Raw genomic sequence first — 27299 nt, forward strand, 5'->3', positions numbered from 1 at the left:
ATTACTTATATGACTTGTTAAAACAAAAATTTAACATTTGTATATTTATATATATATAGTACAATAATAATAATAATATATATGTATATATTTATATATAAAATGGCATAGGGTACAGATAAATTTTTAATTTTTATTTAATTTCTACAAATAAAGTATTTTATCAATATATATTTTTTTCTATTAGAAGATGACACAAATAGTTTTATTATTATGTAGATTTATATGCTATAAATGTGTAGAGTTTCCTGCCAATTAACTTATTTTTAATAAAATCAGAATTTCTACAAAATATAACATATACAATCACATCTAATTCACTGATGTGACACAAACTTTGGGATTTAATTAAATGGATAACTCAAACTCTCTAATCATACACACCATGCTTCGCATTCTTTTCTCAATCAAACACACACACATTCACCACTAGAGGAGATATTACGTTTCTCCCCACATCACTAATGTCACACTCTCAATATTTCTAAATAATAATTATAACATATAGCTATCCAATCTGGTTGTGTGCTGGCCCATTGAATTTGATTAATTTCCCCTTCAGCTGTGTAAGCTAGAATAGGATCTTCAATGGCTCTTGGCATCTGCTGAATATCCCATATTAAAGCCTGGTGATCATCAGCTAAAAGTAAACGTAAAACTAAGAAAAATATTTAGAAACATTACAATTATTATTAAAATTATTACAACTTACCTGCAGTGCAAATATGGCATGAAGAATGAGGAGCCATGCAATACCATTTACACAGGCTTTATGATTATTTAAACGTGCGACTGGAGTACATGGAACGCGGACATCCAAGATTATAACCTAATAAAATTTTAAAATTTTGTTAAAATAATAATTATTTTAATTTTATACTAAAAGTTTTAGAAAATTAATGCACATTTTGTTTTAAATATATGTCAGTAGTTATCTGCCCCTTAAATATCATATAGCAAAATCCTAATGTGTAAAAAGTGCAGTGTCTGATTTCTCAATTATTATTATATTCAGATAATATAACAATATAATAACTACAGATATATGATCATATTAATTATAATGTCAAGTCTTATATTCCTAATGATATATTTAACAAATTTAAAAACAGTAGAGCATCAATTATCCGACTCAATTGGGGACTGGGGTTGGTCGGATAACTGAAAAAACGAATAACTGAAAAGTATGAAAAAATACATTATTAGTATATTAGTATATCCCATGTAATCTGTATATTAGTATATCACTATTACCTTACTTCGCGTTGAATTTTCATCGATGTTAAGCCTAACAAAATTTTTTTAAAAATAATAATCGTCGCTATTGTATCGTTAAAAATGATTTCTTTATTTTCCACAAAATAAAGACAAAATAAAAAATTAAGATGGTTTAAATACTGGCCTCCCTTTCATGGTCGAGCCAGTGTTGCCAGCTAAAACACGCAAAAATTTAACAAAAATAATATTAAAGTAGCCAAGACATAGCCAAATATTGTAGCGCCACATCACTAGTGGACAATTGAATTTGCCAACTAGAATGTGGTCGGTTAACCGATGTGACGGTTGATCGGGGGTCGGATAATCGATGCTCTACTGCAGTGTTTCCCAAAGTGTGGTATGCGTACCCCAGGGGTACGAGAAGAGTTTAGTGGGGGTACACGCTGCACTGTGCTTCGGCTGTTCCTGGTGCAACAAGCAGTTTACTTTTTTTCGATTACGAACATAGAAAAATAATAAAAAAACTTCGTTACTTCTTAGCGGTTTCGCCGGGTGCTGTGATTCTGTGTATTCCTCCACCTTATGGCCAAGACAACAGTGTCACACAAAAACCTCCAGTATCTACACATTGAATTGTTACAATGTGCGCGTGTGTATTTTTAGCTTTTCTGCGATTTTTCTAACAGGAAAGGTTTGTTATGTGCTTTAGTATTAATAAAAAGCTAAAATTGCCAAATAAACCAATTTTTCTGTAGCTAGTTACTACAACTAACAATTCTTAGCAGAGACTTACTTTGACAGTGCTTATAGAAAGACGAAAATGAGACCTAAAGTCCATATCGCCATATCTAGGAACAATATTTTCCACATAGTCTTCTATTTTGGCTTTTTCGATTTTTCAAGTGCAGCAGCATATAGAAATGGAATATCCTCGTTATCTTTGGTTTTTGATTTAAATTTTTTGACGAGGGGTACTCAGCATTAAGAAAATTATACAAAGGGTACACAGATGTCAAAAGTTTGGGAAACACTGCTCTACTGTATGTATATTCTACAAACTAATTTCTCTAAATTTATAACAATTAATTTCCCTGAAGATATCTTGATTGTCTGAAAGTGCTTAGAAAACCTTTTTCCCCTGCAAATTTGTGTTGTTTTTATTAGTTCCAATAAAGCACTTAAGGAATGGTTTGAGTTTTTAAAAAAAAACAGTAAAATGCAATAGGAGCATCTGCTTATAAAAACTCAGGATTCACATATTCTTTTCAGAAAATTTAAAACAGAGAATTTCATGATAAAATAGGGTTTTGCAATCAGATTCCTTTAAAGAAATTTTATTTCAAATGATAAGAAAAAATTGTTCCAATATCAAATTAGGTAAGAATAAATTGATCAATCTCACATGAAGCAATGCTTGTGAAAATTGCTTTACCAATATTATATTCATGTTTATATCACTCAATTTCCATTCTGTGAAAAATAAAGGATTATTTTTCCACTAAGTTTATTAGAGATTTTAGTCAAAAGACTAGTTCAACAAGAGTTTCATTCCTGAAGTAAAGTGATATTTTCCAAGGCATTTATACGAATTTCTTCTCTGTCAACATTCTGATCATTCTAAGATTTTCCAATTTATTCATCTAAATATTGATGCCATTTTGCTAAAACACAAAAATGTATTTTTTAGATCAAGAAATATAACAATAATTGTAATATGCTTAAATTTAACTCAAGATTCTATGGCAGAAATTCACACTGACAGAAGTCATAGAAATTATTACAGAAAAATCAATTTGTGACTCTCAAAAATTAATCTCTGAACAAGCAGAAAAGCACGATTACAGAATGTAGCTAACATTAAGAGAACAAAAAGATTGTGGGTGTTCCATTAGCATATACACTGAAGGATTTGAAAAATAAAATGAGCAAAGTAACTATTCTCCATATTTTAAGCAAAAGCTTTCTTGATATTGTTTACAACAGCATCAATATATGATAAGTTTTATATTTTAATTTCATTTACATTTTTTATTTTAACATGGCAATAATCATTATTCTTTATTTTCTACAAGACATTTATCTTATTAACTAGAGTTTTGTTAAATGTGAGTAAGAACTTTTTATAATTGGCAAAAGATTCCTGTAGTCTAGTCAAGTAAAAAAAGAAAAAAAGAATAATTACTTCGCAAGCATCCATTGCAAATGTTGCTAAATAATTTGGATCTTGTTTGTTCCAAGCAAGTCTTAATAAAGGATGATGTTGTGGATCTTCATAAATAATTGTGGAGTGTTCCAAATGCCTAAGGTCAAACATCCGGACTGAACCATCTGCACCTATTATAAATATTTATACTTGTAAGTATAAAATTATTTTATAAGGATAGTTACATCTTTAATATTAATTATAATAAATCAATAAATTTATAGAATAATCATGACAGCCAATAACTTGAAATCAATAATATGTAATGAGAATTTTAACATAAACAATTTGAATTTAAAATAATACATTAACTAAATACAGTTGACTCCACATAAGTCGACACCCCAAGGGGAAGTGGAAATGTGTCGAGTTATCTGACGTGATGACTAAAGCAAAATTGAAAAAAAAACCTACAAAACTACAATTAGGAAAATACAGTAGTGCATTATATAGTAGTACAGGCTTACAATACATTGTGTTCTCCATTTACAATTACTCTGTAGATGAAAAACTGAAAAATTTGTTTAGTGTTGTTTGTTTTGAGCACTTAACTGTCTCAACTTTTCTTTTTGAACAATTATGAATGCCTTGAAAACATCATCTTTGCAATTGTCAATTGTTGGCAAGTAATGTCTAAGGATTCTTAATGCCTCTAGCATGAAAAAATGCAAAATTGGATTCTGGTGTGACGTTGATGTAGATTGTATATTTTCTTTTTGTTTATCTGTTACTATTTTATACATAAAATTGTTAAGGCATTTTTATTAATATGTGTATATATATATATATTTATTTATTTATTAATAATTGATTTATTAATATATATATATATATATATATATATATATATATATTAATAAATCAATTATTAATAAATAAATTGACTCCCCCTCCTGAAAAAAAAATGAGTTCGCACCACACGTGCAGAGTGAATTCATTTTTTAAAGAGGGGGTGACGACTTATCAGAGTGTGGGACAGCAAAAGTATGTCGACTTATCCAGCAGTGATGAGTTAAACAGTGTCGAGTAAACTGGAGTTTTTTTAACATTAATGGCTATGTAAGTCGGCCGGGACCACAGAAAACTGACTACTTAACTGATGGTGTTGAGTTATCTGGATGTCAACTTATGCGAACTCGACTGTAATTCAAACAAAATGCACATAACACACACACACACAAAGTTATGACTTGAAATACTTTATATAATTCTTTAATGGATAGATTAAAGATCAAAATCAATAATTAGATACTGTAAATGCCAATATTAATCTTAAAATAATGAGAATGTACTGTACAAGTAGAAGAAAATGATATATCATAAATGTAATATGAAATATAAAACAAAAATAATAAGTTTAGTTATAAAAAAAAAAAAAATTATCAATATAAATTAAAACAAGATGGCAACTAAAAAGAAAAACCAGTGTAAGCAAATGTATAAATGATAAAAACATATAAATTGAGGTCAAACAAAAAGGTGACAAGCATTCCTGATGTCAACACACACATTTCAGTTAAAAGTAATTGCAATGAGTTTGAAGACAGTCATTCCACTGTTGTGGAAGCAATATGTTCTGCTCAAAGAAGACCTTTGGGCTTTATGAGCAACCTATCTGTTACACTATTCTGGATCTCAACATCTGATCATGTGAATCAGATGTCTTTTGATGGGCCAAACAAACAATAATCATAAAATGAAAGGTCTGGGTTATACATTAGGATTATACAACTCCCTTGATATTTATTCAACTGAAGCAAGTTTTTCATTGACGTAAATAGACATCAACATGTAACAATACATCATTATAGGTTAACAATCCTAGACATTTGTTTTGGTCACATTATGTAGCATTGCAATATCTGACAGTATGCAGCAGTTTTGGTGGTTGTGTTCAAGGAAATCAATGAGCAATTGTCCTCGTTCATCAAAAAGATAATTAATAAGATATTCTCTGTAATTGTGAAGCTTTAAATTTCTTTGGCATGTGAAATGCCAGATGTTTTCAAAGCATGTTGGACCTCTTAGTTTCCAACTCAATATACCTTCCTCATGCACGCCGGGGTGTGTATAATATATAAATAAAACTCACTCACTCAAGCTGTAACCGGTGTGAAAAGGCTTGAGTAAGTGAGTTTTATTTATATATTATTCCAACTCAAAATGATGGCACCAACTTTCATCTTCCATCAATAGCTTCTTGAGAAACATTGGATCATTGTGATAACATCTTCAGCACCCACTGAATACACACTTTTCTGTATTCCAATCTTTCATGTTCAATCATCCAAATGATCCCATGGCTGGCACCAGGTTCAAGTTCTGTAACACAATGATCTACTTTCACAAGTCCTTGTATAATACTTGTTCAATGAGTTTTAGAGTGATCACAATGTTTGCTTCACCAGATCATGTGTCATCTGGCATGCTTTCACCACTTTTCCAGAATCATATACATCATTTGTAGATTATTTTCCAGTGCATATACTCTTTACATGACAACCAATCTACAGTAAATATCAACTTGTATTGTTGCATTCAGTGATTAGGAAATGTATCACTGCACACAGTTCTTCAGTAGATAAATTTTCCAGTTAAAACTCCACTTCTTGGTTTAGCAAGTTCACTAAGATGGTAACAGGACTGACTGTGCCTATTATCAATGTCACCTGTCCAATATTGCTCATTGTCACATGCATGTCGTGCACATGTGACATCACATATGTTGCCAATATTAAACATGCATTACAAGCTTTTTGTTATCCTGCTAGGGATGGTTGCTATAATGCTCATTGTCTTTTCATTTGACAAACTCATACAAGAATTTGTCAAATGAAAAGCCATGCAAGCACTAATCTTAAAACAGTGAAATTATGTATGAAGTTACCATAATTATATTTATTCAATACTTTTAATATGGTAAAATCTTTAACTGCTACACAAATTAGATAACCAGATGAAAGTAAATAAAGTTTTTGACACGTCTTAAAATAATATAATAATTTTATAGATAATATCCAGTAATTATAAAATTAATACTAAACAAAATCATCGAACTAATCTTATGGGTACTGAATAAAATTTTAAATTAATTAGTATGATAACAGTTAACTCTTTAGGGTTAGGTGGGTTAAAAACTGTCCCATTTTTTGCTTAGCTTTTTATGCATAGTGGGATATACGTAGGTAGATCAAAAAAGAAAAAAAAAGGGTTACAAGTAGCAGCATTTGAAAAGTAATTAATGTGGAGGGAATATATGTTTTCCCCAGAGTGGAGTCAGATGGTACTAGTTGTCTTACAGCAGTTGTGTGGGTAGGTAGTGTAAGTTTGCTGACGCATCAGAGTGATTGAAATGGCAAGACATTTAGAAAAGTGGTCTCACTTGGAAGTGCAAACTGTGATTCGTTTCTTATGGGTATCTAACGCAAACATCCTGGCATGTTGAGTGATGGTGTCATCTTCCTGCATGACAATGCCAGGCCCCATACTGCTTGCAAAACTCAACAATTGCTGCAAAAGTTCAAGTGGAAGTCTGGAGCCACCCCCCATACATCCCAGATCTGGTACCCAGTGACTATATTTCCTTTTTCCGAAAATGAAGGAACATTTACCTGGAACAAGGTTCTCTTCAGTGATGTGAAAACAGCTGCCGAGAACTGGTTCAATGGGCAGGGACAAGATTTCTACCAAGCCAGGTTATATAAGTTGGTCCTGTGTTCAGATAAATGCCTAAATAGATTTGCTGATTATGTGGAAAAGTGATTGGCAAGTATGCCTCTTAATTCCCTTTTGTATTTTCTGTTTATTATTAATAAATAATTTTTTATTACACTTGTAACCTTTTTTGGATCCACCCTCATATTTTAACCCACCTCGAAAAGTTGAAGTTACTCATAGTCATACAGTTTAATATTTTATTTAAATAAAGGACTTATTGAAATGTTAATATTTGTTTTCTTATTTTGAGTAATGTTTTATGTTAAATAATTGAAATAAATGTTTTTTCTATTTTTTTTATATTAAAAAAAGTTCTATGCAACTAGGGTTTTTTTCTTTAAAATCGTGTGCCTCAAAGAGTTAAGCCTAACATGTCTGAATAATAGAGAATTTTTTTTGCTCTGCTGATTTGGTTTGTCTGGAAGCTGGTGGCTGCCCATTACCCAAAAGTGCAGAACTACAGTGGACCCAAGAGAACGTGGACCAACATCTACTGCCAACTAGCAAAGGAATGTATGAACTCAATCATTTAAATACAGAGAAAATATGAGTTGTTTGTCTAATTGAAATGCAAATTACATGAGACTTGCTAAGAAAAAGATCAAACTTCCTTACATTGCAGAAGCATATAGTAAGATTGAAAAGTCATCATTCCTTGTATGTAAATAAGACAGCATTATCAACAAAACAAAGGCCACCACAGAGTGGCTAGATCATAACTGTAGCATAAATTAATTTTAAAAACATCAACTTTCATGTTTACTTCCCAATTGGACCTATTTCAGAGTTTATTACATATACTAAGTTGGGCCACTGCAACATGGCAATGCTTAAAATCTGTTTATGTATGATGTTTGCTTGAGCTGTATTCAATTTGCTGCTTATTACTTGCTTGTGTTTTCGTATGTTTTATGTTGGTTTTGTTATATTTATTATGGCTGACATTAAAAGTTAAAAATAATTACAATCAATTGCCAATTACCATACTTTCATCAGTACTTAAAATTAATTTGCACTGTGATCACAATCTGACCACTTTGCATCGTCTCAAAGGGAACAATGAAGTGTACAAAATCATCAGCTCCCAACTGACTCCACTTGGATATCCTACCCTTAGATGTAAATTTCTTCAACAGCAGAAGAAATCAAGATTATCAGAACTGGAGTGTGAATCACTAAAAACTGTAAATAGAGAGAAGTCTGATTCAATAAATAAATTTGCACTTCATATACAAGTATCCCTTTTGTGTTTACACCTTTCACTATTAGTTTAAATATATTCACTTGTTGGCAACTCTCATCTAAGTCAACTGAAAAGAAAATACTTTATTCTGTACATAAAATTTTCATCAAACTGCAATTTATTTATTTATTTATTTTATTTTTAACTATATATAAAAATCACTTACCAACACTTGCAAACATATCTCTACCCCCGCCAGCTCTGCTGAAAGCAATATCATAAACTTCTTTGTCATGTGCAATAAGCTGTGTTTTAACATGACCAGAAACAAGATTGATTCTTCCAACTACTTGTCCAGTCTAACAAGTAAATAATAATAATTCACGTAACCTGAATTATAAATATACAACTTATATAATACGGTAATTAATTTTTCTTTATAACAGTAAACTTAATAATAAAAATAACCTGCATTCTATTAGTTCATTCTACTTACACTTTCAATTTATTAATTTCATAACTTCAAATGACATTTACAATGGTTAGAGCATGCAAACACCATAAAAAAATTTTTTTGATACATACTTCTTGTTCTTAGTTACTTATATATTATGCCTTTGTCCACTTTGGATTTTCTTGTGAACTAGGACTTCTCATACCAAGGAAAGAAAATCATACAATTTCAAATTAAAACACCTATACAAGAGAAATTAAAAGCTGCCTACATTCTGAGGAAAGCAAGGACATGCAAGCCAGAGATTTAAAATGGACTTGTGGTACACAAGTCCATTTTAAATCTCAATGACTTCTCATTGGCATGTCCTTGTGGTACACAAGGACATGCCAATGAGAAATAATTCATTTACCTACTACGTCACAACCAAAGAGCATAAAAGATGTGATTCAGTGGCATGATGTGACAAAAATTACAACATGATATTAAAATCAGCAATGAACTATAAGAAGTATAAAATAAAGAAACTGCAATGAATCCTTCATTGCAGTTCTTCCAATCCTTGGAAGAAACAACCACAACGTAAGTCAACCAAATATTCCAAATACATATTTTAATAATAAGTATGAGAAAATAATAAATAAGAAATGTAGATATTCATCATTAGAAGAAAAGAACAAATGGATAAATAGTTTAATAGTTAACATGTCAGACCTAGAAATACCATTGAAAATTAAAAACTTTTGAGTTTGGGTCTAGACTTTAACAGTGTAGTGAGACTGACACCAATGAAAGATGAAGCGATCAAATCAGTAATAGATATGTTCAAGTTAAATCAATATCCATACTCATTATTAAGTAAATGGTTAAATGAAAACACAAGTAATAAATCAGAAATTGAGAGGAATAATAAATAAGTTAAGTTACTTTACATTCCTAAAATATTCAAAATGATAAAAGACAATCGTCAAAAATGAGGCCTTACATTAATTCCAGAACACACTTAACAAATTACTAACGTTGAATAAAGAAGAAATACCAACTGGTACATTTGATAAAACAAATATCGTATACTCTTTCCGATGTAGGTATTTAGAAAAATACAGATACATTGGAGAAACAAAAAAAAAAAAGTTAAGAAAAAGGATAACCAAACATGTCAGAGCAACAAAGTATAATTATCCTAATTCGGCAGTAGTGGCTCATTGCAATAAATTTGGGAGTGAAATAAATCAAAATACAGTGAAAATAGAAAAACAGAGAGGAAAATACCTACAAAAGACAGTTGTTTGAACATTTGGAAATAATTTATTTTAAAGATGAAAAAAAATAAATGAAAGTTGGACAGAATGATAAATAAATCCTGGTACAGTCTGTTAAATATAGAGGGCACTTAAGAACCTTAAAGAGGAGTTAACACTGTAGAGTAGAGGTTCCCAACCTTTGTGTTGTGGGCGTATTCGAGATTGCAAAAAATAGTGGTGGGCGCAAATTAGATTTCAAAAAAACAAAATTAAATATCATGTTTTTCATTATAACATGCAGTAACATATATTTATTATAAAAGTTGAATTAGTGGGATCTTTGACAGTTTATTTCATTTGCTAATTTCTCACAGTTGGGAATGTAAGATGATAATCCCAATCGTAAACAATCTTCAAGATTATTAAGTTGAGATCTGATTTTTGATTTTATAATATTCATGGTGGAAACTAAAGATTTGCACAAATATGTGGAATCAAAATTGGATTTGATTTTGAAGGCTCCTTTTTTCAAAAGATTATACTTTTTATGATCAACTAAATTCCAGAAGTTTTCATTGTATCATGAGATTTTAATATGATGTCATTTTGAAAATCTAAAATCCCCTTCTTCAATTATCAATGTCTCTTCTTAAAGAAGTTCTGCTATAGATTTAGCAGTTTCAGAAATGTCTACATTTTTGTAGTAAAAAGATTACAAAAAATATAGCCGCAGGTTCGATAATGGTAAATTGCTGAAATCTACTTTCAAATTGTTTCAAAAGTATTTCAAGATGAGTAATAAATAATGTTAGGTCAAAATTATCTTCACCAGTCACTTTTTCATCAGTGTACAAGAGAATTTTTCAACGTATTATTTATCCAAAACTATATTTTGGCTCTGAATGCTTTTATAGAGCTAATCATTTCAACTAAATGTTTATTTTTCCCCTGGATATCCAGGTTTAAACTGTTCAATTTTTCACATGCATCTGTTAAAAAAGCCAAGTCCATCAACCATTGTAGGTTATCTAATTGTTCAAATGTTTGACTTTTTTTCCTCTCTCTTCCAAAACATCAAAAAATTGGCCAAGTGCTTTGCGTTTACTTAACCATCTTATATCTGCATTTAAGATAAGGTCAGCTTGGGAAGATTCATCTTTTTCTACAAGGGTTTTAAACAATCTGTGTGATAGAGGATTTGCTCAAATTTTTTTCATTATTTCAACACTTTGATGCGGGCGCATGTAAATAGCTCCACGGGCGCATGTGTGCCCGTGGGCACAAGGTTGGGAACCCCTGCTGTAGAGTGAAGTGGTGTTAGAAAGGTAATTTCCCTGTTGGGTAGTGTGTTGGTAATTTGTGTAAAGAATAAGTGCTGTTTAAATGAATGAAATTGCATTGTAAGAAACATAAAAACATTCAAGAAATTTTACTGATAGGATGATTTATAATTAGTATGGAAATAATATCAGTAATTTAGAATTAAACAGATCTGTTTTTGGTACAGAAAGAATTTAAAAATAGTGGTTTAAAAGTTTGTTCTGAAAATGTTGAAAGGAATATATGGGTATATTAAAATATAAACTTGTAAATATAGTGGAACCTCGCTTAACAAGCAACTTGCACAACAAGCAAAACAAATTGTAAATATTTGCCTCGCTTAATGAGCAATGTTTTGCATAATGAGTGATGAGGAAAGGGAAAGTCCCGAATTGTGTGCATGCAGCACGCTCCATCAGTCTGTGTTTAGCACTCGTTCCGCTAGCGTCTTAGTGTCGCTTGTGATCACATATTTTTCAAAACTTGTGTTTACACATATTACTTATAAACATCAACAACCATAGCTCATTATATAATAAACACGCCAAACAATATGCCAAATTTAATTCATTAAATTTAATGACTGATTCCAAATTAAATTTTAGAAATGTCTGAATTAAAGATTAACTATTTATAATTATTAAATTTAATACAAGATGGAAACATAATTGCCTACCTCTAGTCAAATTAATTGATTTCTAATATTTAATGATAGTCTTTACATAACCCAAGAATTTGGCATATCGTTTGGAGTGTTTATCAAACATATTAGCTGCGATATTTCTTTTGTTTCTGCAAATTGAATTCTCATTCCAGGATGGTTCATTCTGCACTAGAAGAAATGATGATGATGATGATTCACGCTCCTTAACAGTGTATATTGTACAATTTTTTTTGAATACATGTTATACATAAAACATATGAGCATTTTTTTGGCATGGAATGATTATCGTATTTTACATTAATTTCTATGGGAAAAATTGTTTTGCTTAATGAGTGTTTTGCATTATGAGTAAGACTCTGGAATGAATTATGCTTGTTAAGCGAGGTTCCACTGTACAAATTTTAAAAATTGTAATTAGAAAATGTAACATCTGCTAAGAAGGGGCTTTAATCCAAAATACTAAAATATAGTGGCATGCAGGATTATGTTACATTAAAGATGTTTTAGTTTGAAATTGTGTAATTGTCTTCCCTTGGTATAACAAGTACTAGTTCACAAGAAAGTCCAAAGTGGACAAAGGCATAATAATAAAAAATAAAAATAATAATGCTAAAGTTACTTTGTTGTTATTCTTTATAAGAATTCTACAATTAAGTAAATATTACCTTCTAATAAAGACAACACAGCATGTACCTAAATTAAATTCCAAATAAGCTCTGGGCTTAAAATAAAACCCAGGGAATAAAGTTATTGTTAAAAATAAACACAGAGTTGAAAAGGATGGGAGACACGAAGATTGCATTGTATAGTGTGTAGGTAATGTACTGTACTTCAGAGTGACAAGTTTAACTAAAATTCTATCTCTTCAAATTGTCTAGAGTTAGTAGGCATTCTTTCTATTCCAAAGGTCATGAGAATATTTTTTGAAATTAAATTGAAATTTTGATGGGATGATACCAAAATTTCTCCCAATTCAGATTCTTTTAAATACTTTAGAAAGTTTATTTTAGTTTAAAAAAAATTAATGATTTACATTATGAGCATGGTACTGTACATTCAAAAATTAACAAATATCAATCTAAAGAATGGAAAATCCAGAATCAATCTTTTGAAAGAAGCCTGAAAATTCTCCATTTACATGTGGATATGTATGCTTTTATTGTGTACTACAAAGTACATTTTTATCTTTTTCAGATAAAGTTAATATTACAACACGACCCTCAAAGAAATTACAGTTAATTCCCTTTTACTCAAAGAACTATCCCATCATGTCATTTAGAGTTGTCATCTTTAGAAACTGCATTGTTGGCTGACACAACAATGTACAGGGAGGAAAGTAAACAAGAACATGCCCTTCTTTTTTCATGCTTCTCGCAATTGGTATGACTTGTAAATGCTTTAATTCCACCATATTTAATGTTAAATGAGGTTTGATGATGCAGTGTTGAACAAATATATCATCTGTATCGTCTATATCATCATCATCATGAGTTAACCATATTCTGAATTCATTCACTTGAGCCAGATTTTCCTAAATGTACAATTGCATAAACTTTTTTGAAGAAAAGAAAAATCAAACAAATGCTTAGCCTAACTCATCATGAAAAATTAATTTTTAAAACTCAGAATGGCCATAGACTTAACACAAACAATTATTTTTACTTAGAATCACACAAATTGCATTTGAATATTTAATGTATCACAGCATCATCTGTGAATCATAACAAAACAACTACTATATAAGCTGAAACTAATTTAGCTTGAACATCCGCTTAAATATTTTTTTCAGCAACATTTCAATTTATTTAAATGATTTTAAAAATTTTGACCCCATTTTCATATTATTACGTGTCAGATTTAACAAGATTCAAACTGTCTTTTTAAACAGTTCAAATTTTCTATAAGAATAGATATGTATTATATCAATGGTGCAGTTTTCTTTATATTGCTTTAAAAATCAATTCCTTAAATATTTCTTCAAAAAAATTGATGAGACTTTATAGGTTAAATCCGAAGAAGTTAATCGATGTTTTTTGTCTGGACTACATTTCATCAGAGACAAAAAACTTCTGAGCGTTATCTTCATTATTCTTTATTCACTATGCATTTCGGGTGCAAGATTATAAACCTATGAAAAGGGGTTGAAAACTTTCATTTAAATAAATTAAAGTGTTGCTAAAAAATATTTAAGGCATTGTTCAAGCATTTTATCATTATAAGTAAACATACTAAATATTAAAAATAATTTTAGATATTTTTTTAATTAAAACATAATTTTGTTTATATTTTAAACTGTTTTGTCAACATTTAAATATTTTTGTTGACTGCTCAGTTTCAAAATTTGAAATTTGCAGTCAAGCCAACCAATACCAGCCAAGTGGCAACCCTAATATCACCCTATCTCCCCTGAAATGAGAACAGTCAGTACTGACCAAGTGTAATCTCTTATTCTGATTACACAAAAAAAAAATCTGCCATGACAGACATTATCTCGTATATGAAGTGTTGTGCAGTCTCTGCTTCATCAATGCGAAAGTTTCCAATAAACTAATACTTAATTGTTAATATTGTAATTTTAAACATTTTTAATTGTTGACTGACACATAATTAATTTTCTTATTAAATATGGAAATATTGTTTTGAGAGTTAGAAATCACGAAGAGATTTACTTGATTCAGATTACCAGAAAATGCCTGATTTTCCAATTCCTGATTCCAATTAATCATCCCATCACTAAATAAAATTATAAATTTTGTTGAATACAGTCAAACCTGTTTTTATGCGGGGGATAGAGACTGCATTAAAAAAAACACATAAAAAAAAAAAAAAAATCGCACGAAACTTCACGAGGGGCTATAAAAAATAGTTTTTGCAACACAATTAAAAAAATATTTTTTTATGCGGTCAATAGGGACCGCATAAAAAGAGTCTCACATAGAAAATAACTCAAAACCGTACGAAATAGAATTTATTGACAACAGATGTCAGCACTTGACTGCATCGTCTGGTCTATCGTCTGTTTTACATATTTTTGTCCAGGTAGTGTTTTGTTGACTTAAAAAGTAAATTATTTCATTTTTCGCATATTCATGCAATAATATTACTATAATAAGTGCATTTATGCTATAATAAGTTTATTTAGCTATAATAAGTCAACGTGAGACATGACGAATCGCACGAGACTAGTCGCCAACTATACCGCACAAATAAAAAATCGCACAAATTAAAAATTTGCATTAAAAAAATCGCACAAATAAAAATCGCACATAAAAAGAGCGCATAAAAACAGGTTTGACTGTATTAGGGAAAGTCACAATAGAGTTCATAAGTCTAGAACAGTTAAAGCATAATTAGGAAAACTGGTTAAACTCAGTCATCTCTTTTGGAAAGTGTTTAAAAGTCAGACTTCAGGAAATCAAGATTGACTTTTACTAAATAGTGTAAAGGCCAATCTTGATTCTTGTAACACTGAAGCAGACACAAATGACAATGTAATAACCAAATTGGAAGATGCTGAATTAAGTTAACTATGAAAATAGAAATTATTTCAAATGTTGTAGCTGTAACTCAAACATTGTCAATAAATGGTTTTGATAGTTTGGAAAATGTACAATTAAGTTATTTCTTTCAATTTTTACTCTCTCATCTCCTGTTGCAAGGTAATAAACTCCAGTAGATACATGTTTTAAAAATAAACCCTCCAAGAATTAATACAGGAAATACATTAGTTCCGCCATTAAAAACTGTTTAAATCTTATTATTCTCTGTGAAACTGAACTAGATTAGTTGTGATTAATATGCAACTTGTGCTCTTGGAACAATTACACAAACAAAAATTCACATAAATTAAGACCAATTATTTCCTAAAAATATGACAAAATTCAAAGGAAATTTATTTTTATATATTTTATATAAAAATAAATTTCCTTTGAATTTTGAATTCTGTCACACAAGGGTGTATGTCTTGGCAGTCAAAGATACTGCTAATTGTTAGTGTAAGTCTGCAATTTTTAGTTTTTCATTGACAACATGATTTATAAAACCAGTTCAAATAGATATTGTGCAGTGGTTGGTGGCCAAAATGGCCAGTGTGTTCTTTATAAGTGATTTGAAGCTGTATGCGATGTACACGAAAACATAATGCATTGAGACTGTCCATATATTCAACCGTTCTAGTTACATTCACTTCCACATGATAAAAATTTAAGAACAAAATGGCTAACTAGCCATGTGTGTACTGTACATCCAGCTACATAAATAACTTTGCCATCATAAAATATAAAAGTCCATACAGAATGATTACTTGCAAATAGGGTTTGTGATGGCTCTACATTTGTCTTAAGGGCAAGTGCTTTGTGCCAATTTATTAATTAATTAAAATTTCATCTACTTTACCATATGAAAACTAAATATACAGTACGTGTCACAACTCTTATAATTGAGCATTTTTTGGTAATCATAGGCTTTACTTTTAATAAGGCAGCATTCTTGTCATTACTCCACAATTTTATACTACTAATTGATGAAAATAAATTAAAAATACAAGTTTGTAGAAGAAAAAATGCAAAAATCTGAAAATTTTGCATTAGACTTAATTCTATGATATTCTGTGAATATTTTGGACTACTTTATGAATTAAATGGCAATATAAATATTTCCTGATAGAAAATAATAGTGGAATATTAGTAAAATTACAGAAGCCACTTTGCCAATTATTTTCTAGAAACAAAAAAATTTAAAAAAAAGGATTCAGATTTTCTTAATTTTACTTTAAATTTTTATCAGTTTTAAAAGATATTTTCCCATAATGCATGTAGTATGTTTTTTTTTCTTTATATTAGAAACATTTAAACTTATGTAAAAATAATTGAATGGCCCACCAGTGGCCAAGCTGTTCCCTGAACACTGGGAGTTCGGTCATGGGTTTGTGCCGGACAGGCTGGCCAGGTGGAGTTTTCTCCATGTCTGTAACACCTGAATAGGGGTCAATTACCATTAAAAAAAAGGCATCCCCTCTAGACAGATTGCTCAAAGTGTTGTGTTGCTATAACTTAACAAAACAAACAAACAAAAATGATTGAAAATACTCTCTTTATAATTTAATATATAAAAACCCTTACAATTACTAACAAGGTAGGCATTATGAACAAATTTTGTAATATCAAAATCAATTGTATTCTAAATTCTATAGTTCTGCAGTTCCGTAGTTCTTGTAGTATCTTAATAGCAGTGTGATAGTGGCATTACAGTATGAGAAAATACATGAACCTTCTCTGGAAACTTGTGGATTAGAAAGTCACTACTAAGTTTTTTTGGATTATTTATTATAAAAATATTATAAATAATAAATTATATCTTTATTATAAATAAAAAATAAAAAAATAGAGCAAGGGCTAAAATATCAAAAAAATAACAATTCAGCAAATTTCTCTAATCAAAATTAATATTTCAATTAGAGAAGTTTTCTGCATTTCAGCTATTTTCAAAAACCATTTCTTGTTAGAGATGCTGTATATAAAAAAATTAAAAATACATTGATTAATAATAATTAAATAACTTTGTATTAAATATAAAATTATTAATATAACAATCGGTTATATTTTCTAAATTTAATTTTTTCATAATCCAGAAAAATCTTAAAAGCATGTAGTATGCTTCTAAAATTTTTTTGGATTATGCTTTTAAGATGTTTAAAAGTTTCTTGAGAATGCTGAAGGAAATATATCTAATAGAAAAGTATAAAAATATAGGAACTTAATTTAGAATTAGAAAAGACAATATTTATATTACAGTAGAGAACCGAAAATCGGAATCAATTGGGGACTGGGGTTGTTCAGATTAGTGATTTGTTCCGATTACCGATTATGTACAAAAAAAATACATTAACCTGTCCGATGTTCAAATTTTTCTCCATTGCGTGTCGCTTTGTGTTGAATTTTCGTCGATTTTAAGCCTAACAAAAATTTTTATGATAATAATCGAGGCTATCGTATCGTTAAAAATTATTTCTGCATTTTGTACAAACAAAATAAATATATTGAAGAATATAAAAACATGAAAATTATACTTTAGAAGTAAATTTAGTATCAAAAACGTTCGATTCAGCACGACACAGTCCGACTGAAAATCGTTCCGATTACCGGGGTTCTGATTAATGAGTCTCTACTGTATTAGATAACAGAAAATTCTCTTTTATTGCTGCCTTTATTGGATTGAAACATGACATGCTTTCAAATTATATTGAATGCACAAAATTATTAAGCAATAAGATAAATAATATAGATATCATCAGAATAGTTAATATTAATACAGTACAGTAGACCCCCCTATAACACGGGTTCATATAACACGCTAAAAGAGACTCGTATAACACGGTAAAATGTCATTGCAGACTTGTGTCGCGACAGGATTGGTCGAATCTGAAAAATAGTGGATATTGTACAAACCATTGAGTTTAAATGAGCACTGGACCTACTAAAAAACATTTATTATTCAACAACCATAAAAATTATATTTTTATTAATGATGTCTCCAAAGTTAAGTTATTTTTTCTGTGAAAAATTCACTGATCAGGAAACATGTGTCCGCCGTTCAATGAGCCACTCTGCGATGAAAACAAGCCAAGCTTAAGCAACGGCGTCGTCAAACGGTGCCCACTCGGTAAGTAATCCTACAAATTTTGTTTATAGCATAATTTGTATGGATTATTCCCAAAAATGATATGTTATTTGGAAATGTTGAGTCAAATTACTCTAGAATCGATTAATTTTATGGAAGAAAACCTTTCAAACAGCCATAGCCCCTAAACTGCACATGTGCTGGGCTGTGATTGACTCATGTATTTAAGTGACTCGTACAACACGGAACATATCTACCGTGTTATAGGGGGGGTCTACTGTACTGTAATTTAAATGCATTACTACTATAAGTTTAAAAGCAATGCACTATGTTCGCTGTTTTGTAAACACGTATCACTGGAGTTTCAAAGGTTTTGTGTGATGAATTATATTTCCTCCAGTATTTGCTAAGAAGTTCATTTGTTATAATGCAATATGTAATTGTCATGTATAATTGGGCTGCAGTTTGAAAGAATTGCAGACTTATAAATTCCAACTGTTATCTCGTGTCTTTCTGACTGTCCTTTCTTAATCTCGAGAACAGTGTTAGATAGATGAAAGTTGGACAGATATGGAAAGCTTAGGGGCAGGAGGCCTGATTAACTATATACAAGCTTCCAGTTTGTACCAGATGTCAGATTATTACAATTAAAAAACTTTTTCCTGAATGAAGTTAGATAGATGATCAGCATGACTCTATCACTAATAGGAAAAGTATGTACAGGGGCAAGACACCACTAAAAAAATTGAGAACACTAATGAAAACTTGCAGCCTGGCATTGTGACAATGTCACAATAAATAATTGCACATTTGCAATTTATATACAATACACGGTACTGTATATGTTTTGATTGACTAATTGTGAAATGTGAGTTGGCACATATTGTGTATATATATACAGTAGAGCAGTGGTTCCCAACCGGTGTTCCGCAGAACACTGGTGTTCCATAAGCATCTTCCAAGTGTTCCGCAGATTTAGTCGCAAATCGGAAAGTGTACAATCGTATTCGAGCCGCCAAATATAAAAAAATTAAAATCATAAAATTTTCATAAACTTAAATATATATGTATGACTCGTACTTATGGAGTGTACTACTGCTTCGAATAAGGTAAAGGCAATGAAAAAAACTGAATGAAATATATAAAAAAACATCAGGCACAAGTTTCCCATTAAAGTTATTTAGGTATATTTTTTCCTGTCTTAGAATTGGCGTTAATAATATGAGTAGAGATTTTGAATTATAACTACTCAATTCTAATAAAATAACTGATGACAAGCTTATGTATTTCATATTAACTTAAGTAAGTGTTCCACTAAAGAAAATTGCTCACAAAAGTGTTCCGCATCCTAGAAAAGGTTGGGAACCACTGCAGTAGAGCATCATTTATCCAAAAGCCGATCAACCGAGATGTCAGTTAACCAAAAGTGTTCCAGTCGGCAAATTTAAATTTCCACTAGTGCTGTGGTGCTGCAATCTTTGGCTATGTCTTGGGCTACTCCAATATTTTTTTTTTTGTTGGTGTGTTTTAGCTGGCAGCACTGGTACTTTTGTGTGGTGTTTTTCTGAGGACTGTATGTTGGGACGTGTGTCCTGGGAAATCCGTTTCCATCGGGGACATTAATTTTAGATCTGTGAATTTTATACTTGGAACAGATTGTGCAGTGGTTGTTGTACCGTTTGTAATAGCGACTAAACGTAAACGTGTTGTTCTCAGTGTTTCTGATAAACTTAAAATAATAGATCAGTTGAAGTGTGGTGCTAGTGGATCAAGCTTAGCTTGGAACTATGGAGTTGGAATTGCCACAATATCAGACATTAAAAAGAACAGTGATGCCATTAAAAAATTTGCAACTAGATTAACTTCTAAAGTATAATTTTTTTTTGTTTTTATATTTTTCAACATATTTATTTTATTTGTACAAAATAAAGAAATAATTTATAACGATACAATAGCTACAATTATTATTTTAAAAAATTTACGTTAGGCTTAACATTGACGGAAATTCAATGCGAAGCGACACACAACAAAGAAAAATTTCAACATGGGATAAGTAAGTTAATATATTTTTTTGTAATCGATTATCCGAAAAATAAGTTATCTGAACAACCCCAGTCCCCAATTGATTCGGATAAACGATGCTCTACTGTATATATATATATATATGTATAGCATATACAACTTTAACTGTCATGATTACTATTTCAGCAAACAAAACAGTTCAGTTTTCCTGAAATATACCAAAAAAAGTAACAGCAGTAACCAAATCTATAAAGTAACTTTTAGTAACTCATACCAAAAAAAGTAACAATCTAGTTTTTGCTAAATTGTTACTGTTTTCAATAACAAGCCCTGTACACAAAAAATTTGATGTTTTATGACTTCTATTCTTTCCAAGAAAAGTATGTTAACACACAATTTATATTGAAGCTAGATTTTAGAATCTAAATTAAAATAATTTTTACTTACTTCTAAGCCCCAGATGGTGCAGGTAGTATCGATACTTGATGTACCCAATAAATTTGGATCAACTTCATTCCAATCAAAAGAAGTAAGTGGAGCACAAAAATCCGAGTTTTTATTCTAGAAATAAAAAAAATCAATTTGTTATTCAAGTGGGCAAAGTTTGCTAAATTTCTTATTAATAAAATCAAATGAATTTTTGATGTCTAAGAGCTTGAAAACATTAACCTGGCCTGCAAATAGCCCAGATTTAAATCATATAGAAAATTTATGGGCAAAGTTGAAAATGCTGGTTGATAAAAGGGGCACCAATTAATAAAGACAAACTTAAAGATGCCATTACAATCAGCTGGAGTAAAGTAACTTTCAGACATCTTCAATTAATTAATTTTGACAATGCCAAGATAAATAAAAACTGTAATAAGATCAAGAGGAAGACCAACAAAATATTAACTCCTGTTATTTTGTATGTGATCCTTTTACTATTACAGGTTGACATTCAAAAATTTGGCAATCTCTGAACCTGAGGAGTGCCAGATTTTTTATAGTTATATATGCTGTATATAGTTAACAGATAATGACTACCTGTATAATCCTTTAAAGAAAGAAAATTAAACACTAAATGAAAAGCAAATGAAATTTTAATGTTCATCAACTAAATAAAACAGTTCTACAGAATTTTAGTTAGGTGCCTCCAGAAAACAGTGGTGCGCCAAAACGGTAAATTTGAAAATGCACTCCAAAATCCATGCCAGAAATCTGAAGGAACCAGATTATTGATGATTGGATTTTTGAATCTCAACATGTATTGTTGTTGTTCAAATACTTTTTCCAATACTGCTTTATATAAAAAATTTTTTTGGGAAAATGGTTTGGTTTATTCATTTGAAATTAAAGTGATAAACACATGATATAATAACTCAATAAATAAAATGTATATTTTGTTTTGAACATAACATTAGATTTAAATTTTATATAAATTTTAAAATTATTTGATTTATTTGAAAATTATTTAAAATTCACATAATATTTGAAACTAAAATATGTAAACTTTATCAGTCACCATTTAAAGTTTGAATTTTTATTAAAATTATCAAAAAATGTTTGCACAATTACAACTTACATTATTCAATAAACACTCTAATCTTGTATCAGTTTCTCCAGCTCTCCAAATTCTTAGATAATCACCACTTGTCGCAAGAAGGTCCGGATACATGCCTTTAGTATCTGGAATCCACACAATTTTGGTAGTTGGATATGGATGATCAAAAGTGCTTTTTGCAGTAAATTCTGATGTTTCTTCATCTAAAGAAACTATTTGAACCTACAAAACAAAAGCAAACACAAATGTAAAACCAATTCCTTTCATTCATTACATTTTTTAATCAATCTTCCAGAATTTGATAGTTCAAGTAGTTGCAACTTGATGATACCTATTTAAATTTGTTGAAAACATTTGTTTATGTAAAAAAAAAAATTAAATGATAGAAATTACAGGTTTAATTTCTTAAGTTAATATCATTTGATTGTTGTTTCTTTTAATTTCACTGTAAATGATTATACTAAAACTGATCTATAATATAATTTAAATAAAAATGTTTTAAAAAAAATGCTAGAATTGTTATTTCAGATTCATTAATATAATTAATAAACTTCTTTTAAGACATTTATCCAACTTTTTATAGAAAATATCACAATTTATCTGATATACTAATGTGGCCATATGTTCCAATTTAGGTGGGACAATCTTGCATTTGGGTTTCATGTCTCGCTGTCTTCCAAATGCTTGGTGGGATGCATGAATGTATGGGTAGGGCAAGATGTAACAAATGTCACTTACAAAGGTAAGAGGCTTTTAATATCCTCAACTTCCTAACTTGATGACACTAGTATATTGTGCAGAATGCATTAATAACCAATTGAACAATTTGTTGCAAGATGGAATTGCTCTTGCAAATGTACAGGATGTCCCTAAAGTCTGGACACACAGGAAATCTCTATAATTTTTCTCTCACCAGATTAAATATGACTTTGTTGAAAGAAGAAAGAATTGGACTGGTACTTCTTCATATCATTCATATCCATGTGACCACATGCATAGACATGGTTATGTGGAGTGATCTCCTTGTTCACTTGACTTTAGGGACACCCTATACATTTTAGATAAGTCAATCAATAGTCCGATATACTACCTCAATATAGCTTCAGTATCAGAAGTTAGCTTCATCTGTTTTCATGGGATTTTAATTTAGAGTACGATTGAATTCCAAAATCGGAATGCTTTCATTGACAAGTTGGAAGATATTTTTACATGGACAATGTTTATAACATTAAAAAAGAATTAATGAATTTCTGGATAAGGTTAATACTAACAAGAATGGGGTGAAACTGAAGACAAAACAAAAGTTTGTTAAAGATTTATTTTTTAGACATAAACATTGAATTTAAAAGAAGAAATTTAGCGATCAGCATATAAGTTAAACCAACACATAGCCCACTCTACATCCCATTTAATTCAAATGACTCTTATCAATACAAATTGGCAAATTTCTGGGTGCTCGTTAGAAGAGCATATTTGTATTGCAGTACAGACTGAAGGAACTTAGTAAAATTAAAGAAATGGCCAAAACCCTAGGATACAAAACTAGCATAACAACAGGACTGATTAGAAGCTATGAAGGAAACAGACTGAAGACTCAAAACAGCAAACTCCATAGAATCATAAAGTTAATCTTTTTTAAGGAAATGAACATTATGAAAGAAATGACGGACCATAAAGAACCTAAACTAATTTTCAAAACAGCATCAAATATTTACAGTATATTGAGAAATGAAACATTAAAAATAAAAAAAAGGAGAAAGAAATGTACAAAATATCTTATGAAAACAACATGCAATTAAGAATAAAGAAGACTTATATTGGAGTCACCAAAAGAAAATTGAGAGTCAAAGAACATCAATATAGTGTAAAAAAGGACATTTATAATACAGTACTGTCATTTAAATGCAGTATACTTTTATTTATACTTTATGTGCTTATAGATATTTTTAAAAACTTCCTTCAAACAAGAAAAATACATTTTAAATATGGAATAACATAGTCATTGTAGAATTTAACTCAATTTGAAAATTAGATCACTAGCAGCAAGAATTAAAGAGCATAAAGACAACATCAATAAAGTCAACCCTAATACAGCAATCACAACATATGTGCTTGCTGATTCCATGGAACCAAAGTTATAATACAGAAAACACAGAAGCAGCAAATAAAACACTACAAAGCTTGGCAATTTTATAAAGCAACTCAAAGGGGCAACCAATCAATTGCAGAGACTGCAATATTGAGAGCAAGGAAACTACCGCTGTGATGTAGAGCAGCGGGCGGGAAACTTTTTTAGCCATTACCCCAAAATATATTTGTGTAAGTCGACATTACCCTCCCCTCATTTTGAAAAGGAGAAAATCGATACAAATTTAAATTAAACACTATTTATTGAATCATTTTACACTGAAAATAATAAATAATAGACAAACCAAATAAAATTATCATTTTGGAACACAATAATTTCATTGAAAACTTTTACTCTTTAGGTTTTGGAGAAATTCCTTATTACCCCCAATAATTTCATTTTTAACCCGGTTCCCCGATCGCTGATGTAGAGGAATATAAGATTTATTTATTTATTCATATTTAATACTATTTTGTTGTTTTTATTGTATTTATTTTATTTAACTGTGTTTTACTGTAAATTTTTGATAGTTATTGTATTTTTATATGAACAACAGACATTTGAATTTGTAAAATTATGTTCTAAACATTAATTTTCATATACAGTTAACAAGTTCTACTCTGACGGCACTGTTCTATATGTAGAATGTATTTTTTGTCTTTAAAGGTCATCGAAAATGACTGAAAATGCTAAAGTATAATTAAAGGTATACTGCATGTAAAGATATCAGTGTGAAATTAGTATTATCATCAAATTCCAGTTTTTTTTTGAAACAGTACTATCCGGGATGTCACAAACTGAAGACTCTACAGTAAAATGGGATGTGGTGGTGAGAGTTAGACTTTACACTCCCAACATTGGCACTGAACACTAAAAAAATTGAAATATATGAGTAGGTTGGAGGATAAATGTATTAATGCAAGAGATGCATACATTTTACCATAAGCATGAAAGTTCATTGTAAAAAATAAGCTTCTTTATAGAAATGCCTAGTTACTACCATTTGCTAAGATATATTTTTGAGTTTAAAATTTACAGTTCTTATTCTATTTTTATATTTAACTTTATTTTACATCACCTTTATGTTATTTTTAGAATTTCTTATGTTAATTTTATGTTCTTTATATTCAAATATTTACAATTTGATGTTCTAATGTTCTGTATATCGCTACTTTGGAAGAACACCGGCACAACTCAAAATTACTAGTTTTGAGAAAATCCCATTCAAAGATTTAACCAAAGTAGGTTTTCATAATTCAACACTGACATAACTGCTTCCTAGTGGCCGAATACACAAGTTACTTTTATGACACTTTTACACATCAAAATTTACTACATTTTCGTTTTGATTATGACATAATCAAAAAATTGCACTTTTTTGGGTTGTGCCGATGTTCTTCCAAAGTAGCGATATGATGCATTCTATTTTGGAAGTTTGTAACTGATGTTCCAAAATTCGGTCACCCGAGGACGGCCCACACATTAGGTCGAAATCATCAATATACCGTATTTACTCATGTATAAGACGAGGTTTTTATTTGTTTTTCACTGCTTCAAAAACCTAGGTCATCTTATACTTGCGAGCAAAAGATTCTTTGCATTTTTGCAATAATTTTTGCAAACCGTGATTTGCATTTTTTACCGAATGCTCACCCTTTGGTGTTTAAAAACAAAACTATTTTAACTCAATTATTTAAATCATTCTTGTGTATTGTCAGAAGTAAAGACGAATAGCAATAGGAAAAGCAAAGCTTTTAAATTGAATTCCGAATTGAAATTCCAAAATCACACGAGAACCCAATATAAGTGTTAATCCATTCCCATGAAAATAGACGATTATTCGGAAATCAGAATTCGGAGAAACTCGTAAGTGTGGATTCGACCGTTAAGAATTGGCAAAAAAGTTCCCGACCGTCCAGCTCTACACAAACAAATTATGTTGTCAATTTTACAAGATTTTTCCTTAGAGCTTAAAATGCCAGTAATTTTTGCGGGACAATGTGTGCATTTACGTGCATTTGATAATATTTTATTTGCGAATTAAACAAAATAAAATTAAAATTGTATTAATAAATCTAATTTTATTTTGATCTTTAAAGTCACACCTCATCCTATACGTGAGATTGTCTTATATGTGAGTAAATACGGTATAAGCAAATAAATGTTTCTCGGCACCAAAGGTGTTTAGTGACAAATTAATCTTTCTGCCAAGTATGTGTTATGTTGCATTAATTTTCATCCAAATATGCAAATCCAAAGATCCATTATAATATTATGCACATCTATAACAATGCATTTCACCATACTGTAATAAAGCCAAATACCCACCAACCTTTGAATTGCAACATTTTTTACTGTAATTATTTTTGAAAGTTATATCAAACAAGTAATCATGATTCACAATAAAGTATATATAAATAAGCTTAAATACATATATATATTGTCATTGATTTAATGCAGTAGTAAAATATTCATTAGATATTTACTTTATTGTTATATTCCTCAATAAAACTTCCCAATGCCAAACGAAATCTTCTATCTGGTCTAACGCTCCAATTCATTGAATATACAGTCCAAGGAGCTTCATACTTATAAATTTCTTTACGTTTCGGTGGAGCCGAATGAACAGCCATTGTTAAATAAAAAACTTAAACGCAGTTTTATTAATATAAGTAAATATTAGAAAAATAACTTAAGTATTTACAACTTTCAAAACGATTTTACTTCGCGCAACAGGACTAATCCGTCAATAATGATTTTACTTATTGCGCCCCCTTGCGTGTTCCACAGAAATCAGAAATTTACCGCAGCCCAAGGACCTTGACCGCAGCCTTCTTGTGTAATTGTTTCCTTTCCCTTTGCCAAATCTGGTTAATTTGAAATTTTAATTTAATCATTTTGGTGAAAGTTTCGACAATAGTAAGCAATAGTAGAGCAGGTAATTCAGGCAGAATATTTTGCACGCTTTCATTACAAAATGTCAAA

The 27299-nt window shown here is 30.1% G+C and overlaps 1 protein-coding gene across 1 annotated transcript; it reads right to left on the reverse strand.

Moving 5' to 3' along the window:
* LOC136987576 (DDB1- and CUL4-associated factor 7-like) lies at positions 1-27094 on the reverse strand. Its single transcript, XM_067285334.1, is given in 8 exon segments — positions 1-640; positions 713-745; positions 748-829; positions 3401-3552; positions 8548-8680; positions 21091-21204; positions 22208-22408; positions 26801-27094. Coding segments are annotated over 8 exon segments (1035 nt in total). The 5' UTR covers positions 26948-27094; the 3' UTR covers positions 1-467.
* Positions 27095-27299: the final 205 nt, after the last annotated feature.

Source organism: Centruroides vittatus, unplaced genomic scaffold (assembly GCF_030686945.1).
Source record: "Centruroides vittatus isolate TY-2023 unplaced genomic scaffold, ASM3068694v2 contig_1224, whole genome shotgun sequence".
Taxonomy (NCBI): Eukaryota; Metazoa; Arthropoda; class Arachnida; order Scorpiones; family Buthidae; genus Centruroides; species Centruroides vittatus.